The 20,481-nt window shown below is 36.7% G+C and overlaps 1 protein-coding gene across 1 annotated transcript in view; it reads right to left on the bottom strand.

The window, feature by feature from the left end:
• ARPP21 (cAMP regulated phosphoprotein 21) overlaps window positions 1-20,481 on the bottom strand; it is a 148,953-nt gene that overhangs the window by 76,781 nt on the left and 51,691 nt on the right. Inside the window, exons 10-11 of the mRNA XM_087430687.1 lie at window positions 7,138-7,246; window positions 5,162-5,263 (exon numbers count right to left, since the gene is read on the bottom strand). Of these exons, the coding sequence (XP_087286813.1) occupies window positions 5,162-5,263; window positions 7,138-7,246 (211 nt within the window). The remainder of the gene's footprint in view (window positions 1-5,161; window positions 5,264-7,137; window positions 7,247-20,481) is intronic.

The raw sequence follows: 20,481 nt of genomic DNA, 5'->3' as shown, positions 1-20,481 counted from the left end.
TAATGTAAAACCATTTCCTACTTACTAAATTTCTAAACATAAATATATACACCTTATGTGTGTAGATTTTCTAAATGATGAATAAGTGACCTGTTAAAGGGATAAATAAAGGGATAAATAGAGATTTAACAGGTCCATTTTAAGATAAAATAAAGCTAAAGAAATAATAATGACCTTTCAATACTGAATCCTTGAATTAAGAGATGCTGCTAACATAACCACTGCTCAGAGAGGCAAATAGGATATTGGTTTCTCTTTCCATTTTACTAGAGAAATCATTTCCTTCCACTCAGCCAAAGGGCTGAATTTGGGCATACTGTCTTCCTCAGGGGTCTGAACCTTTCAGTGAGGGCATCTCTAGAACCATTCCTTTTAACCTCTGTGCATTTAACATGCATTCTGAGGATCAAATGTGCCAAAACCTTATTTAACAGAAAGCAAAAACAGCCCATTAAGAAAAAAGCTTTTTGGAAAATATCTTTTTCTTTTTGACATTTAATTTTATAAAGGGAAACAAATAGAAATGATGTGCCACTGACATTATTCCTATGAAATTCTGTTTACAGTAAACAAAATATCCTACTGTCTTTATTTCCATTGGCTTGCTTTTTCTACCAGCTTGCAAAGTCATGGTTTGTGAAAGAAAGAGAGATTGTCTCAGATACATTATGAATTCAATACTTTGTTACTTCTCAGCTCTCGTAGTTGGAAAGAGGTCAATTACATTTATAATGTCCTGACCGGGGATTGAAATGACCGAGACTCTACTACTTTGAAGGAGTTGGTCCAGGACCTACTGACCTCTTCAGACTTGCTAATCTAATAGTATTTTGGGGAAAGTTAAGCAGCCCAAACTCTTTGAATTAGAAAATAAGACACCTTCAAGTCAAAGATAACTTTCCCCAAAACAAATCTCAACAGTATTTTTCTGATTTTTATGGAAAGTTTCTAAAAAATCATCTCATCATCCCTCCACCACATTTTCATAAATAAGACAGAGAAGGTTATAGGCTGTGATTCAGTAGCTGATGAAAATAAACTTTTTAAAAACGTAGTATTAATAACTTGCAAATTTTAGTAGCAGAGAAAGATAAAATTGTGGTAATTAAGTGTAGCATTCAAGGCTGTCACTTATATGCATTCTCGGATATAAAGGGCTCATGTTTTTCTTTTAAAGGAGAAAAATGATTTTGCCTAATAGGATACAGAATTCTCTTCCACATCCCACCCCCAGTCAGGCGGCATCGCATGCCCTTGTGGTCGGTTCTCACTGAAGAGGAATCCCAGTTCATGCAAAGGAGACCACAGACCAGCTCCTCCCCAAGTCTCTATTCATACACAAATATCCTTCAGAAATTACCCTCCGGGCAAAACATGTCTTTCTTAAATATATTGCTTTATCAACTTAACCTCCCTAATGCTAGCAACATTGCATAGGATTGATCATAAAATAAGTTGAAATTCTTGCCAAAGGAAACAAAAGTTAGATTTTAAATATTTCTAACTACAACAATGCAATTATTTATTGCTTGAGAACTAAATTGTGTGCTCTGACTTACAATAATTTAGTTCTCAAATAATAAATAAATTTGTCTTGTCTCAAGATACCGAAATGCTCAAACTATATTTGAAATTTTTTTCTAGAAAATCCCAAATAATCTGAATATTTTGATTGTGCACCTACATACAAAAGCACACCCAAACACGCACACATACCCCTTAGACACCAAGAAATATTTGTAATATATTCAAGAACACTTCAAATTTCAAAATAAATTTGGATTTTGCTAAAGTGTAAATACCAGGAAGTATTTCTCTATATCTCTTCATTGTAACTTCAAGCAGAAAAAAAATTCTACTTAAGTATATCAATATTTGAACCTGTTTGAATGACTCCACTACTTAATAATTGGCAAGGAAAGCTGGTTTTATTATCTCAGATTTTAAATTATGAAGACACTAAATTGAAGACCAGCTAAGAAAAAGATTAGACGTCTGTAACATACTTTCCTTATGCTGGATTCTTTGTATTTGTTTTATAATTGACTTAATATACCTTAATTATTTTCTTGTGTACCTCAACAATTTGGGAATCTAAAATTGCATAGATGAAATTTCCCTAAAGTGTCCTGTCTTTATGTAAGTGGTAAGGAAGATTTGTTACTGTAAGTATTCAAGAAAGTTCATATTGCTGTTACTTGCTTAAGTTTGTGTTAATAGAGGATATAGTAATATCTTGTTACTATGGGGTGGCCCCCAATGATCCCCACCTCTTGTCATTCACAACGTTGTGTGATACCTCCCACACTGTATCCGGGCTGGTCTCTGTGTCCGACAGAATACAGCAGAAGGGAAGGTACCTCACTCTCAAAATTAGCTTATAAAAGACTCTGGCTTCTATCTTGGGTCCTCTCTCTTTCTCTCTTGAATCACTTGCTCTGGGGGAAGCTAACTTCCATGTCTTGAAGACACTCAACAGCCTACGAAGAGGCTCATATATTGGGAACTGAGATCTCTAGCCTATAGCCAACAAGGAATCGAGACCTGCCAAGACCTGTGAGTGAGTTTGGAAGCAGATAATCACGTCGCCAAGCCTTCAAGGTAACTGCAGCCCCAATTGACAGCTTGACTGTAACATGAAAGACCTCGAGCCAGAATCACTCAGCTCAGCCCCTCCCAGATTCCTGACCCCTGGAAACCATGAAATAAGGAGTATTTTTGCTATTCTTTTAAGCTACCAAATTTTGGGATAATTTGTTATGCAGCAATAAATAGATAAAGCAGGGGACACTAGTGGTATGACTGCATTATCTCTACAGAGCTATCAGACTGGGCATTTTTTTCTCCCTCTAGGAAACTGGCTCTTAGCCTATTAAGGGTCATGAAAACTTACACCAATATGATAAACACTAGAGATCTTTTCTTTAGAAAAATGCACATATGCTCACAAACATAATATTTTGCAGATGATATCAGGAATTTTATTTAATCTCTGAAGCACTTCTATGAGTGTACTGGGTACAGATGCCAATTAAAAAACTCCTGCCCTAGGAGATCAGATAAAAAGTAGTGTCAGGAACAGGCCAGTGCCCCACTTGAGTTCGTAAAGCCAGAAGTGTTGGCCACCACAGAGCCTATCAAAAGAGCTCACACCTGTCCTCCTGCAAAGAGAAGAAGTCACAGCATTTTAAGGAAGGCTGCCAACTGATTTCATGGAATAGAAAGGCTACGACAATAGCTTGGCATTTAAGCTTTCTCACATTTGTCTTTTCAAAAAATGTTAATACAGCATGTAGCCATAGAGGTTTTAAACAGCAACACTTGCTTTCAATCTTTAACGTGGGACCCAGGTCCCTTACTATGAATCTCCTTAATAGGGATGTAGTAAATGCAATGTGTAAAGGAAGTCTTGCTGACCCCTTCTTCCAGTGATGACCTCTCTAGGGACATGAGAATCCACAAATGATGTTCAGCGACACGAGTGTCATCCTCATCATAGGCAGGCATCAGTGATGTTACTTTCTGTCACCTAGCTCTTGAGTGTCTGGCAACGTGGCACAATAAAAACGATAATATTATTTGTATATTATCTGAGTGATTAGTATTTGCTTTTCAACATAACTCATTCATAAATTATATGACTTGCCAGAAACACAGTAAGAGGGAAAATGTGTGTATATGTGTAAGAGAGACAGAGAGAGAATAAAAAACTTAGCTTTCAGAAAAATTTCTCTCCGTGAAGGTCATCAGACAGGATCACACTACTTCCAGTCCACAGTAGGCACCCTTACACTACCATGACTAGGATAGATCTTCTTATCACTTCACTCCTGTGTCCAGCAAACACAATTCAAGACCTACCATGTGTCAGGCTGTGCTATGCTTTGTCAATAATTCTGATCACAATAAAAATCTAAGTAGCCCACACATGCAGAATCTTCCAGAATTGTACCTGGACATCATCCAACTATGGCTACCTCCCTCTTCCTCTCTCACACTCTCCTAATTCCAGAGCTCTGGGTCAGATTATTCAATCATCAAAATTCTATTTTAACGTATCCAAGAAAGGCAGAGAAGATCTAGAAGATATAAGAGAAACCCGTATAAATGTGAAAGAAGTTCAGAGTGTCGCTTCCTCTGCAGCTTCAGATTAAGGGATCCAGCACCAACCGGAGGATCAGGAAAACTGGCTTATGCTTGAAACCTCTAAGGACAGCGGTCCTCCTCCATGCTAAGCACTGAAGCCTAGGTCTCTTGGCTGGCTTTGTAATAGCCTCCAGGAGCAAATCACAACAGGACGTCAGACGCCCCACCTGACTTAGTAAAGCCGGAAGCATTGGCCACCGAGCGTGTACACAAAGGAGCTCACACCCCTACTCTGCAGAGGGAAGAATCCACAACATTCTAGACGGCTGTGAAATGATTTCATGGAATGGAAAAGCTATGACAATAGCTTGGTCTTTTCATTTTCTTGCATTTAAATCCAACTTTCTTTTTTCCACCTTTTAATTTTTATTTAATTTAATTGCATTTTATTTTGGCCACAGTGGGTAAAAGGATAAAAAAATCCCAACCACATCTTCTTTGTTGGGATTTGAAGAAAAGAAATTGTTTTATGATTATTCCCTTACAAATTGTTCATAGAACTAATTTGATCTGGAATTGAGGGGGGAAATGAGTATTACTATTTAACTGTGATATAATAAAATGCTCATACTTGCTAAGAATGCAGAAAATTCTGTGTGTGTGTGTCTGTGTGAGTGAGATCGACAGATTTTTCTTTCTTTTTTGTAATTCTTTCCTCTGCAAAATGTTGGTATTAAAAGACTTACAATGTGGTATCCACTGGCTAATATGGACATGAAGGTATTTCTTCAAATCTGGCAACCTTCTTCTGTACTTAAGGTCTATTTCACTGACCAAAATTACATCTCTATTCGCCCACAGCTTATACCCTAGGAACATACACAAACACTTGGCTACTTTTCCATCACTTCCCCGAAGCAGGTCCTCTTCCAGAAACACCTCTAGTTTGCTGCAGTTCAATTTGTTCCCTGGCTCCAGCTTCCTTAGTCCCTGCCAGCTCACTGTCTGGGAAATGAGGCAGCCTTACTGCTGATGGAAAGACCGCACTAAAGAGGCAATTAAAACAACTACTCACATCGTGTGCAAATATTCTCTCCCTCACTCTCTGATATTCCTCTTCTCTCTCTTCAATTGATTTACTTCGTCTGTCATCTCTAAATGGATGCATTCTGTTTTGCTGAACAGAAAAAAGAAATCAGGAGGGTTATCCAAATCGAGCTGTTAGAAATCTGCAGTTAAGCAAGTGTCCGCTGAGAATAATAAATGTTCACTTAAACAAATGGAGCAGGAAACGTCTCACTTTCTCTGGTCACTAAGGAGGCCTTGGTGGGGCACATGTGTGGTGCGTGTGCATGACACGCAATGGCAGATGTTTGCCACTCCTGGTTGCTTCCTCACTGGATTCAAGCAGCACAGATGTTTCCAGAATGAAAGCATCTGGATGTGCTTCAGGTGTTCAGCCGTTCAGCTATGTGTGGGTCACTAGTGGCTCTGGATCCTTTGTTAACCTGTGTGATTTTGACTTCTCAGAAGGAGGCAGAATGCTGGTGAAAAAAAGAGGACGTAACTAGTTCAAGGTGCCTAAGAGAAGCAATGGCTTCGAAAACTTGGGTAGTGGAGAAAGAGAGCAAGGGAATATAGTAATGGGCAGAAAGGAAGATGTGGACTCTATTTCTCTACATTCTAATTTGTGTTTTGTGTTTTTATTCACTCAATGACTGATCCTGTGACCTGCATCTGGCATAGAAAGTAGAAACTAAATTTGAAATCCCCGTTTGTCGATTAGGGTCACAATCGAGAAATCTAAAGGAACAATTCAAAGAACCCAGCATGAGGACTGCTCTTCTTCAGCCTTTCTTCTGAACCACTTCCCGCATCTCAACGACCCTCCCATCTTATTCTTGCCATTCCTCACAAAATGCTCTGCACTAACCACGTTCATCCATCCATTCAACAAACACCCACTAAGTACACGACACAGGCACATGTTTCAGAGTCAACGGGAGCCATGGTGTAGCTTGGTGGTGGTGGGAGGAAATGAGATACAAATGACGAACAGGTTTAAAAAAAAAAGTGCGTCAGAGATGCACATACTGGCTCACAGTGACTCACTAAAAGTAATTAAAATAATAACTTGAGTGAGATGCATATTGTCTTACCTTTAAGAATTCTAAAGCAAAGTCATTTTCAAAAAATCTATTTTGATTGTCAGAAACACAAAGTGTAATTGTAATGGCATTTACGTAACTTTCTACTGTTCTTATCATCATTTAAAATCTGTTTTCTTTTGTCATTTACTCAATTTTCTTCCTCATCACCCTGGATCCCTCACCCCCACCTGGAGAAGAGATTTAGAAAAGTCTCTCCATCCTCATCAAAGTACCATGAATAAGGCTACTCTAGAAAACATTGTTTTGTCACAAGCAAAATACACATAAGGAGAAAGTTCTGCCACAGTTCATGCAAAACAAGCAGACAATTTACATGGACAATAAAACATAGGAAGGAGAAGGGGTGGGAGACTAAAACATGAACTCGGTTCTTTCCTGTGAAGACTTATTTTAGGATAGTTGCAAAATCCACCTGTCCTCACCATAACAAGGTTTGTTCTTTACAGTACACCAGTTGATCATCGGTCCGTATTGACAGTCCAGCTCAATTTGTGCACAACTGAAGGACAAAGCTGTAGGGAGTGGAACGACTGCCATAGTTACACAGACATCTGGAAATGCGACTGACAAAGCTTTTCCCAACAGCTCGGAGCCTGCGGCATCCCAACCCCCCACATGCAGCAAGAACTGCGCCAAGCACCACCCATGCAGCCCAACACAGAGCCATGGCTGAAGCAATCAGGACATGGTTTCTTTTTGCTACCCATTGAATGCCAAAGGGGGAGGCAAGGGGGCAGGGAGGTTGGAGCAAGGACAGTAGTATATTGGAGGCAGGGAAGAGTTGGGAGAGGGAGAAGGGACAACAGAAGAACGACAAGAACATCAGTCAGCCCACCTTCAAAAACAACAACATCAGCCACTCTCAAACTTGAGAACCAACCTGATTGTCTTCTTTATCAATACTAGAGTTATCTCGCTTCAAGATAAACCGCTTCTGGGATTCTTCACCTTTTTCATCTTTTAAATGTTCACAAAACCTTTGCTCTGGTCTGCCAGCAAAGTAAAACATATCAATAAAAAAAGATTTTTCCCCGTTTCAAGTTATTTCTTAGTGTTGTTTCTCCCCCACAGTGGCATTCAACTTAAAAAAAAAAGTTTACACGTGGTTTTGATACTAGAATTGCTGGCAATATACAGGTAGTAATAATACGTCACTTCACAGGTATTAGAATACCTTTTGTTGTTTTGAATTTGAAGTCCTATCTGCTGCATGCTTCTCACCACGGATGAAGTCAAAAAATTTTTAAAGGCCTGAACATATATAGTGTATAGATGTTTTTAGTTTTTTTGACCTCCATCACTCCTGAATTCAGTCAAGTTCCCACCCATGTTAGCAAACAAATATACATGTTTAGAATTTGGGAGTACCACATTCATTCACTAGTGTCTGGAAAGTAGGAGAACACCTCCCTTTCAAGAACCTTCTGAATCCATAGTGAGAGGATCATCTATAAATTATTTCCATCTTTCTCCAATGACAAATGCTCTGGAATCTCGCTTCAGGAGACTCTGACACCTTTGACCACGTCTTGTAAATCAGTTCAGTAATTGGGGAAACTGGAGATATTTAGTTTAAACAACTTAATGACTGATTAGCATGGAGAAAATGCTCCAAGCTTACACACTATTGATTAGTCCATTGATTTTTTTTAGCTCCTCTTAATCATTTTGTATTATTACAGGAAAGGGCTCCACTTCCTTGTTAATTTCCCACAATCATCACTGCACGCCACAGAACTCAGTGAATGACGGGCTTGGGTTCTTCCCCAGAGGAAGAGCTAAAATGTTTGTCCTGGGTTTAGAAGCAGTTGTAATTTAAGACTCTTATTAAAGTGTCTCTGTCACGTCTGATGTATTACTTCTGAAGCCCAGTGGGTTTTCTATCCTTACTGGCTTCATTATGTATTCAGCCATGGGGAAGCCACTTCACAGGGTCTGTTGTTTAATATGGGTGACCAGTAATTGGGAATCTCATCGTTTCCATATAGCTCCAAAATAAGCAAATAGCACTTTGAAAACAAAGGGGTAGTTTAAGTGTATAATTCACATCTTGATGAGATGCATCCTTCCCTTAAATACATATACATAAATTATAATAATGTTGGTGAGCAGACACAGAAAACGGGAATAATACCAGTTATAGCTTCTAGAACTACATATAATTTTTGCAAAGTGATATTATTATCTTGTTGAATCCTTACAATAAAACCTTGATGTAGGAGGCCAAATACTTTTCACTCTCTTTTACAGATAAAGAAACCATCTCTTAGTGATCCTTTTGACTCCAAGTTTGTACATTTGCCCACTAACCCACAGGCACCGAATAGCCTATTCACATCTTTGCAGAGATGTGATTCAGACTGTCTCTGCTTACGTAGTGCACAGTGGGCTAGAAGCCCTCAAACCTCATCATGAAGAATAAAAAACCAGCATCGCATCATATCTAAGATCAATGTAAATATTTTCCACCAAAATTAAAATGTAATAAAACATAAACAATCTGGAAGTGCAAATATGACATTTTAAAATCAGAACACTAAGGGAACAAAGTAAACTTGTACTTTACAGAGAAGAGGCCATTTACAGTAGAGAAATTAAACATTTCAGTGTATCACAGTCACAGTACACTTCAATTACTTATTATACTGTGAAGTGTTATAATATTACCGTGAATAGTTGCCGATCACTGTAAACGACAACAGTTCTCCAGGAATTTTTAAGCATCCTGACATTTTTAACCAGTACTTAGATGTTATATCATTTTTTATGTAGCAAGTGAAATTAGGATATTAACTTAAATACAAATGCTGATTGTATCAATGCTAATTAACTCTCTCCTAATATCCCTAAGCTCTGTAATCTGAGAAACTCTAGCAAATGAAGTGATTTGCTTACTGCTAAAGTTTACAGATATATTTCTTGTATTTGTTGCTAATAGTCTATAACTGTTCATTTGGAAATAAAATGATCTGAGAATGTGAAATTTTTGACTCACAAGCATAAGGTGAATTTGCTTTAGACTAAATTTTTCTTTAAGAAGGAAACCATTTAGAGTAAGATTTGAGGATACTAACCAGAGCAAGAATGTAAGCTCCACGTTGGTAGGGACTTGGTTTTTTGTGTTTTGTTTTGGTGAGGAAGAGTGGCTCTGAGCTAACACCTGTTGCCAATCTTCAATTTTCCCCTTTTTGCTTGACGAAGATTGTTGCTGAGCTAACATATGTGCCAATCCTCCTCTCTTTTGTATTTGGGACACCACCACAGCACGGCTTGATGAGCTGTGTGTAGGTCCATGTCCAAAATCTGAACCCAAGGGCCCTAGGCCACCAAAGAAGAGCACACGAACTTAACCACTACGCCAACAGGCCAGACCCAGGACTTTGTTATTTATTTATTTATTTGTTTATTTATTTATTTATTTTTTGTGAGGATGACCAGCCCTGAGCTAACATCTGCCAATTCTCCTCTTTTTTGCTGAGGAAGACTGGCCCTGGGCTAACATCTGTGCCCATCTTCCTCTACTTTATATGTCACTACAGCATGGCTTAACAAGTGGTGCGTCGGTGCGTGCCCAGGATCCGAACCAGCGAACCCTGGGCCGCCACTGCAGATCGCGAACACTTAACCGCTTGTGCCACCGGGCCAACCCCCAGGACTTTGTTTTTTAAATGCTTAATTCTTAGTGCTTAGAACTGTGCCTGGCTTATGGGAGGCACTTGATTGAATGAATAAATGAATCAACGTGTTAGAGAATGAATATGTAGTACAGCTCTACATAAATCACTGTAATTCAGGGACAGATCAAAGGGTCACTGAATAAAATATGCAGTCATAAATTTTTAAATTATAAAACAGAACCGGAGAGAGTTTGGTTAGTAGAAGCATAAATTCAAATTTAGAACATTAGGAAGACCTTCTTTAAAAATCAAATTTATGTTTCAGTTCAAGTTGACCAAAAATAATCATGTTATTAAAGAAAAGTTTTTAAAATTTGCAGGTATCTTAGGAAGAGAGGTGGAAATGAGAATCTTAGCTTTTCTAGTTTTGGAACTTCTAAGTTTAAAGTGTCATTATAGCTATGAGAGAGCTATTCAAACATTATTTTTGAAATTTAATTTACATTTCTTCAGAATGCTGGCTTATTTGTTTTTTAAAGCAGGACATATTTAGGAAAAACACATCCATCACATAAGCAAAGAGTGGTCAAAGGAGCTTGTTCTAATCAATAATGTAAATATTATTCAGAGCACGAATATTTCTTACTCTGATATAAATTATGCATAGTGTATTCTCCATGACAGCTTTTCAAATATCTTGTTTAAATTTTTTTCAAACATTAGAACATAATAGTCCAAATTATTAATCCCTTCATGATTTTCCAAAAATATTTTGAGTGATTATAACGTAACCATTTGAAGTTTGCATAAAAGGAATAAAGTAAACCTAATAAGATTTTTCCAGGTTAATTTTATAGAGAATTATCTACTACTGTAGAGCTAAAGAGCAATTTGCAGTTTAAACTCATGCAAACTAAAGTATACAACTGAAGTACCACATAGGATTAAACTCAAAATTACCGGTAACACGCCATTATATTAGAGCTTTTAAAAATCCTTTTTACCACTAATTTAACATCATAGCAATATTATTTCTTAGCCATAAAATGAATGGAACTAAAGTAATATATTATGGACCTTCATTTAAAATGGGAACGAATTGCTTTTAATGTATCAATAGGAGGATGTAACTCTAAGAAAAACTCAAAGCTGCAAAAGGTCATTGTATTTGTGAAATTAATGATAACTAGAGTTTACTACACATCTCATGACCATGTCTCACACATGCGTAAATTTTTTTTCTTGGCAGATTTTAGTCCATGAGGTAATATTTCTGTCTGTCTCTATATCGTCATCAAAAAGCAAAGAAAATGAATTTAATGTTGGTTTTTGATGAAAAAATAGTTCCTCTTCTTTTTTTTTTTAAAAAAAACCTCACATGTAAGTCAGATGTTATCAAATATGTCACTAGTGGGCTATCTGGCATGTGGAACGCATTTTCTTTTCTTTTTTTTTGAGAAAGCTTGGCCTTGAGCTAACATCTGTTGCTAATCTTCCTCTTTTTCTTTTTTCTCCCCAAAGCCACAGTACGTAGTTGTATATCCTAGTTGTAGATCCTTCTAGCTCTTCTATGTGGGTTGCCGCCTCAGCAGGGCTTGATGAGTGGTGAGTAAGTCCACGCCCAGGATCCGAACCATCGAACCCCAGGCCGCCGAAGTGGAACACGTGAACTTAACTGCTATGCCACTGGCCCGCCCCTAGTTCCTCTTCTTAAGGTAAAAAAAAATTTCCCACAATTTATAGCCGGTAGCTACGGTGAAACTCATTGTTCATGTGTGGTGAACAGCACTGGCGTTTCCGATCGGTGTCTTGGCATCCCCAATTAAACCTTTCAAAAGTTAGAATTAACTCCTCGTTGTTCCTAGACATAGCTTATGAGTTGACAGGCAGCAGCGTGGCTGAGTGAAATACCGCGTTAAGACCAACTCTGCCTTCTAGTCAATCAATTCCAATTTTAGTTAGATGTTTTGTCTCTTGAAGCTTAAAATAGATGAGCACTCATTATTATTATTTCATAAATCGTTTTGATTTAGAAGTATTTTCAATGGTTTATTCTCACTGCCAGTTTCTTGAGACCAAATTTATTACTTTTCTTCCAATTAGTTAAGCTTAATGCCTCCCTGTCCCTTCCCCCTACATACACACAAATAAAGAATTCAATTCTACTCAATATGGAGGGGCACAAAGGGAAGTCTTTGAATTTCATACTGAATAGCTGAAAGATGGTCATCCATATGCATAACTATCTTAACAAAAAAGGTAGCTGTGCCAACAGGATAAAATATTTTGATGGTGTAAGACATCTATCAAAAATATTTCAACAGTCAAACATATTCGAGAAGTCTAAGTGTCACTGTTCCCTTAACACTTCGAAATTTTCAAGTAAAATATTTATAACTGATGTCTTTTATTAAGAAAAAAGAAAGTCCTATGTTCTTTAAGTACGTCACAATTTCCACTATCACTTTGTCATTTTATACCATTTTATTCTCTTTTAAATGAGACTATACTTTACAAATCCAGTATATGTAGTGTTAAGTATCTGGCTTCCTTTATGAACGTCTTTCAAACTCATGTTCTCAATTCTCCACACCTTTGAAAAATTCATTTTGTTCTTCTCTGTTTCTATTGTGTAGTGTATATACAAACAGAGACATGCAAACTAACACAGGAAACACCTTGACTCTCCTTTAACAGGAGGCTATTCATGAACAACAACAAAATTAAGCAGAATACTCAAAGGCAAGTGTCTGTAAGATAGCTTCTCTCAAATTGGTACCACCGCTCTGGCAAACTGGCTATGTGCATTAAGAGCCTTAAAAATGTCAATCTTCCCTGATAAAGTGATTCCATTTATAAGAATGAATCCAAAGAAAATAGTAATACATAAAAAAATACACAATCTCATTGTTCAAGACAGCAAAACAGTGGAAATCCATGGTGTACTGGATAAGTAACTTAAAATATCTCCATAGGTAATGCACAGCTTTATAAAATTATATCTAATGCTATTGACTAAACTAGAAAAGCAATTTATAAAAGAATAGATATACTATGATCATTTTTATGTTGAAACTATAATATATAATAAGAATAATGACAGCAGTAGTTGTTTCTGGATGGTGGCATAATGGGCAAATTTTACTTCTAATCTTTTATACATCTGTGATTATTATGACAAACGTATTTTATAACAAAATAATAAAATCTATTAGTTTAGAAAGTTAGGAAACCAATTCAACAACTTAAAAGTGGTTTGTATCTAATCATGGGATTATGGACAATTAAAATATTCTTATATTTTGAATATTTTCTAGATTTTCTTTCATGGCTTATCTTATTTTAAAATCAGCTAAAATGAACATTTAGCTGTTATAAATTGTCAAACCAATTCTTAATCTTTCTACTGCACTGCTACTTTTGAAAACACCAAGATTGATTATGCTCCATGCTTCAGGTCTCGGCTTATCACATTAAGACCTTCCAATATATGTAAATAATAAAAAATCACCCTTTTTATTGCTATGTCCTTCTTTTAGCAAAACATGCATTTGCTAATGATAAACAATGATATTAGCTAAGTGATAGTGTCAAATCTCAAGACCTTTTGTCTTCCTGTTTAAAGGGGATATCCAAATAATAATGACATAGAAAAAGATAAGAGGGATAAGGGAAAAAGAAAAAAAAGTAATTTGAAAAAGAGAAAGAAATCACATGCAATTAAGACCTGGAATATTATACTCTCTGTTTGTGAGTTTGGCTATTTTTGAACTGTATTAAGCATGGTATTGGCAATGATACCAAAGAGGCATACACATCAGAAGGGTCTACTTAGCTTAACAAAATAGGCATATTTCTGCAAATCTGCCTATGAATTGAGAATTTTCACAAATGAAATATAAAAAAGGGGGGTTTAGTCTATCAGTACACTTTCCTTTCTTTAAGTTCTCCACCCTTCCATTGCAATATTACATGAACATTATAAAGTAGTAGCATTAATATATTCAATGACTCAAAGCTCCACGTCCCCTAAAACACAATGCATTCTAGCACATAACCCAATAACTTTATGTAAAATGGACATGAACTACTATACTAAATTTAACACAGCAATCATTTTAATAATTAAACTAAGTTTTAAACAATGCACACATAAATGCTGATAAGCAAGCCTAACAAAAGTTTTTTTCAAAACACTCCTTACTGTGCTTTTTTCAGCTCTGTAGCCTACTGTGTGACTTTTTGCAATTTATTTAACATCCCTAAGAGAGAAATGTTGGTTTTTTTGTTGTAAAAAATGGAAAGTAATAATACTTACCTTAAAGTGCTTGGGAGGATTAAATGAGATATGAGATAATACAAATAAAATATCAGGCCTGATGCCAGGCCCTAGTAAAATACTGAATAAATGTTATAAGCTAATATTGCCACTGTTCATATTTTTCTGAGTAGCCCAAATCTAAAGGTACACCAATGAATATTGAACCAACATTTACATTAGTGTTAACCTATATTAGGGTAGAGCCAATCTGTACTACAATATTCAAATAATGGTTTGATTCATGAGTTCCAAATGAGGCAGTAACAATTTTCTTAAAGTAATGTTTTCTTTGGAAACTGCTGAATATGATTGTTGTTTCTTGGCATGAAAGACTTTTTGCTTATATGTTATAATATTGTGTATAAAAGTATTACTTTTAAGCTTATAGGCAAATATAGTATTTTACTTGCTGAGAAGGTCCAGAGTGATCAGTGCATTTTGATTGATATAGAATTAACAAATATTTTTCGTATGTCTAAAGAAATGCTATTTATTCATTTTCCTGGTTTGAAGCCCTGGAGGGTGGGAAGTAGAGACTGGGAAGTTGGGGGCTGTGCTCCCCTGGGAATGCTGTGAAATAGAAGGGCTGAGAGGTTAGAAGGAGTCTGATTGTGAGATAAAACATATTAGGTGAGTATCCACTTCTCTTGGTAGATTCCAATTTATTGTTTGAAGATTTGTACCAATAATTATAACCTAGCACTTACGTATATAATTCAGTGGAAACCAAACACCTTCAACCAATCAACTACAACTTCTCATTCTACTCTATGCCCCAATTCTATCTTTCCTAAAGCAATGATAATAGACTAACGGCCTCTCCACTTGCAGAAATCTTAAGATTAATGAGTCACAAAAACTACACCAAGAAGACCAGGCTCTTGCCTTCACGTATGCCCTGAAACTTTTCTCAAAGTACAAGGGCTAAAATGACTGCCAACTCTAAAGGTGGATCTAGAATCAACAAAGGAAGCACTCAGGACCTGGGCCTAATTCTGCTGTCTACAGCAAGCAAAGCGACAGACGGAAGGAACCAAGCCACAGTAATTTCTCTCCCTCCAAAACTACTGTACATTTAGGACAATACTATATGTAGTATATATGTGTATAGTGAACCTATCTCTAAACTGTCCCAAAATGTATAACATAGATAATATATCTACACACACACCGTCTTGTACTTACACACTATGTACTTACACATACAAGCACACACATACAGAGTTCTGACCAAAATTATCTTGGCTCCTCAAATAAACTATAATCAGAAGATGGATATGTTCTACGGCCTATGCTTCTTTTGCTCAAAGCGTGGTACTGAACACCTGAGAAATATTTTTTGTTTGACACAGTTTAAGAACATGGGTTTTGTCTCACTTCTGGGTATGTCAGGACAATTTTTAATCCAGCGTGTTCTGTGGGTCTGGAGTTTTGTGGGCATCATGGTTTTAACATCCATATTCCTATTAACATGGTTTAACTGAATTCCCTGTTTAATTTTAAAAATAATGAAATGCAAATTAAGATTTTGTAAGGAAACCAATGGGTACTGGTGAAAGAATAGTATTTCGTTTTCTTCTTGTTTTTATCATCATTTCACAGTATTGATTCTATTAACGTTAGTTCTTGTTTCCCGAACCTTAGAAAAGTTGTGGCTGAGTGTCAGGAGCAGTGGATTTCAGTCTTGGTCGGCTGTGAATTGACTAGGTAAGATCAAGACATAAATCTCAGTTTTCACTGCTGTAAAATGGCCCAGCTTTATTACCTAGAATGTTGTGAGCTGAATAAATAAATAAGTAAATTTTTTAAAAGTATCATTACACTATGGAAAAGCTCTTTTCAAAAAAGTTATATTAAGAATACTAATGTTATAGAAGGTACAGGAATGTTTCATTTCCAAGATTAAGTAGTAAATTATACATTCAACACTCAAAGCCCGTAAATAACTTCTAGTAGGGAAAGGAACACAACAAACTTATTTTCTCTCCCCACAATATATTTCTGTGATTTACCTATTTCATCTACAGAATCTTATGTTCTCTGAGTTATTTGAGAATAATAAGATGAGAAAATATAATATTTGAGAGAAATTATATGGAGTTTGACAATGTTAATAAGCAAGTCTTACTTTGAGCCTGAGTATTGATTCAAAAACTGGGTTGTCTGCTCAGCGAATAAAACTTCATGATTTTCCTGTGAGCCATGTGATTCTTAGTTAGGTTTCTGATCTTTGGCTTCAAGTCAGATGATTTTCAACACTACTGCTATAAAAAGTGCAGAGTAAATTTACCATGTTTAGAAATGACAGGATGCCAACCAACCACTCCTGGATTTCCAAGAGGCACTTAAACAAATTGATGCTTGTTTTGCTTCAGAGGACTATTAAGCAAGCATTCACATCAGGATGCTGCTCCGTTTATTCACGGTGCCACTCACATTACCAGCCAAAGGAAAAGGAAAGCATGTTTAGTTTGTTTTATTTTGTTTGGGTATAAATGCACTTAATCGCCTGCAGGGAGTAAAATGCCTAAAGGTCAGAAACTAATGATTCCCACGTTAAGCTTTAGCCTCTGCAGTAAACTAAGCAGAACAGATGTTCATTGACTCTACGTACTGCTGTCCACTCATCTCTGGGTCTGCCCACCGAGAAAGTGGATGGAACCACAATCCTGCTTCTTAGCGCAGTAATTATCCATTTCAGGGATACTTAACAGAGTCAACTGGGCTCAACTGCTTCACCTACAGGGAAGCTGTATCTAGCACTAGAACAAGTTTCAGTGTTCTTGTGATTTACCAAATAGCCAGCTCAGTTAATCCTTCTTTCTGCACCAAAGAAACAGGCAAACTACTGTAGTCACTATACACACCCATCACTCCGGGCAAACACCCAGGTCCACACTTCTCAGGAATCAGGGCACTGTGTTCTTGAGGGCTAGACCCTTAAGGTGTTGCCCCATATCTTTGCCTTTGGGCCACTGTTCTTGTTTCATGGTTTCTGGGGCCTGTAACCACTCTCCTGCAGTGGATTTGCTATTTCCTTTCTTTGCTCTGTACTCTTAGGGTAGAGGATTTTAGGCAATGACAGTGGGTGGATATGAAAGACAAAAGAAAAAATATTTAAGAGATGACAACCTTTTAACATGAAAATTATCTGGGATTAGTTCAACAGTTACTCTGACATATGCAAAGAAATTCAAATACACGTGGGACTTGCTTTGCCTGTGACTGACCTTGCCCCTTTGGAAAGCACTAGTGCAAGTAGATGGTTTCTAATCTCCAAATGAAACATCCTGAGCATATATCCTTTCTCTAGGATACAGAAAAGGAGAAAGAGGTGAAAAATTTATCTAATGAAAGAACAATGAAGTTCTTTGGGTTAAACACATAGAAAAATGAGCAAAAGAGAGAAAGTGGAGATCAGGAAGAAAGACAAAGAGAAGGGCAAAGCTTTTCATATAAAAATAGACTCATTATTTTTAGCATTTTAAATATTTTTTATAAAATCACTGTTTATAGTTTTAGCCTTAATCCCACATATCAGAAAAGCAACATTATAGAAAGTAAATCCATTATAAATGTCATTTTCAGGACCAAAATAGCACAGACCCTAATATATCTGCCCCGTATTACCAAAAGGCTCATTTGGTGTCACCACCTAATCTGACAGTTAACAAAGAATTCCAACAGCAAAAATTAAAAAGTGCTAGAGAATGAAATGTATTTCTGGCAAAATAAGGGGGAAAGAGAGCTAAACTAAAAGTGAAAAAACACAACGTGGCCAGTCTGAGCTCAAAAACTTCATTCATTATTTCAACACAAAGGCAATAAATTCCAATGAGAGGCATCCCCCGTCATTAAGACCCAATTTGTAGACCAGTAGGTGTGCTGAAAGGCTGCAGGTTACATACATTCACCTGTTCCTACCCTGGCTAGCTCTGAGGACCAACAAGGTTGCAATGCTGAGAGGGTAAGGTGAATTTCTTTGCTGATTCTATAAAGTGCATCAGTCTGCTCAGATGAAGGCACCTTCCTAGAATGTCTCCCATGTGAACATGATTATTATTATTTCCTACTCTCTCTGGACTACTATATCCTTAACCCCTACCCCATGCTCTTGTGGCTACGGCATGAAACCACGGATTTGGATAATTGGGTTGCTTGTAGCAGTAATTTTGTAATGATGCAATAGATAGGTTCATCTCCTACACTGACATTATTGATAAATGTAGCTTTTTCATTCTTAGAAAAAGAAAGATTGAAATGGAGTAGAGCAAGGTTTAAATTGAATAGATATCACCCCCTCCCAAATATCACATCTTGTAGCAGTGATAAATACAGAAAATCTAGCAATAACTACCAAATTATAGGAAGTATCTGTTATTTACTGATACCACTGAGTTAATCTTCAAAACTATCTTCTCCCTCAATCATTGTTTCTTATCACTTTAAAAAAAGACTTAAAACAGTTGGAATTCCCAACAAATCCAGGGAGTCTTTTTTGAGAATTTTGCTTGAGATGTTCTGGATGGTTTTGCTTTAACAGAGTTAGACTATTTAAGAAAATCGTTCTTGGCATTTGACACACTGGTTTAGATCCCAGCCGTGCTAATCGCTGCTTCTCTGTAAGCCCAAAATTGACCCTGAGTTTGTGCCTTATTTTCTTATTCTGTAAAATGAGGCTCCAATTACTTTGGTTGCAAATACGTTTTTAAGATTAAATGAAATAATATATATGAAATAAGAGATAAAGTACTCAGTGCAATGCTATTACTCAGTAGTAATGCCAATACTCAGTAGGTGATGCTATTATAAGAAAGAAACATTATAAGTAAGAAATCCCTTAACTTACTGAAAAGTCTGTCCTCAGACAAAATATTTCCATCATGAAAGGACAGATATATTATATCTTGAGCATATTAGAGAAAATATTAGAGCTGAGTATAGTACATATACATGTATATATAATCCTCACAGTGTGGCATAACCTGACTATTTTGAACTTCATGTGAAACTATTTTCTCTCCATGCCAAACTTAATATTCTCAAGTCACATTCTATGATTACTTGAACTGCCTATAATCTAGAAAGACAGGGATTCTGGGAAATAAATCGCAATATGCAGCTGATATGCATTCGTGCTAGAAGATCATCTTATATGCCAATGCAGTGTCATTAAAAAGAAAAATCAAAATTATATTAAAAAATGCTTTCTCTTCCCCAGCCCTTTAGTTCATTTTTGTATCCTCCATCCACATTTTTCTGCATTTATCCCAAGCTACAATGTCATTTAAAATATGCATTTGCATGTATTTGCATTGGAGTAGCATAAAACTGTATGCACTGAAAAAGTATTCCCAAAACACAAAACCCACAAGGAGCCATCTGAGGAATTTCCATCTCAGCCTCTCTCCTTTATATAAAAGGAAACGTTTCCATCCAATAGCATATCTAAATTAACGTGGTCCCGAGACCATCACACGCCAATTGCCCTGATAGCACAACTCTTGAAATTTTCAGAGAACCAAAGAAAACCAAGACAGACACCTAGAACTTGGACAGAATGTTCTGAATAGAATTTCCATTTTGAATTTCAACTCCACAAGAACATGGCAACTGACTTTTAAAATCAAACATATAACTTTACACAGAACAACATTTCTCCTTTGCTAAAACTGCCAACATTGATTTAGGTTTTGAAAATGTGACTTGTTACTATTGAAAAAGGACATTTAATTCATTCTCTTCCCTTGTTGTAAAAGATATCAAGCTCCCCTCCTCCCAGCCCTACCCCAAGAACCCCTCAAATAAAGACTGCTCAGAAAGGTGACTGGAATAGAACAGTAGGACTTGACAGCTGTGGATCGAATATTGTTAAGCTCAACTCTTCAGGAAATATCTTCAAAGACCGTGACATACAGTCATTTGTCCTTTTGTTTAGGCATGATTTGACTCACAGCTGGGGGCTAAAGGGTGGTGTGCAAGAGCAGGAACCAGGCAGATACTGAGCCAGCCCAGGCATTCATTGGTAGTACCCTCACCTGATGGTGTCCTCTACACAAGCTCTTTTCACTCTTCCTGAAGACATAAACAAGTGGGGTCTATTTGAAATTAGTCATTAAAAAAAACAGCTAGTGATCTCCTGGAAGTGTAGAAGTCTAATAACATAATAATATGATACCTATTAGCCAGAAATTAAAAGTTTTCAGGGACAAATTATACCCTCTAGTGGTATTTGGAAACTTGCAAGGATCACGAGGGTTTAGAGAAGAGCTGACCAATAGAACTT

The sequence above is a fragment of the Ceratotherium simum genome, chromosome 5 (genome assembly GCF_057802395.1).
Source record: "Ceratotherium simum simum isolate JZ-2026a chromosome 5, ASM5780239v1, whole genome shotgun sequence".
Lineage (NCBI taxonomy): Eukaryota > Metazoa > Chordata > Mammalia > Perissodactyla > Rhinocerotidae > Ceratotherium > Ceratotherium simum.
This window is presented reverse-complemented; position numbering and strand designations above follow the sequence as displayed.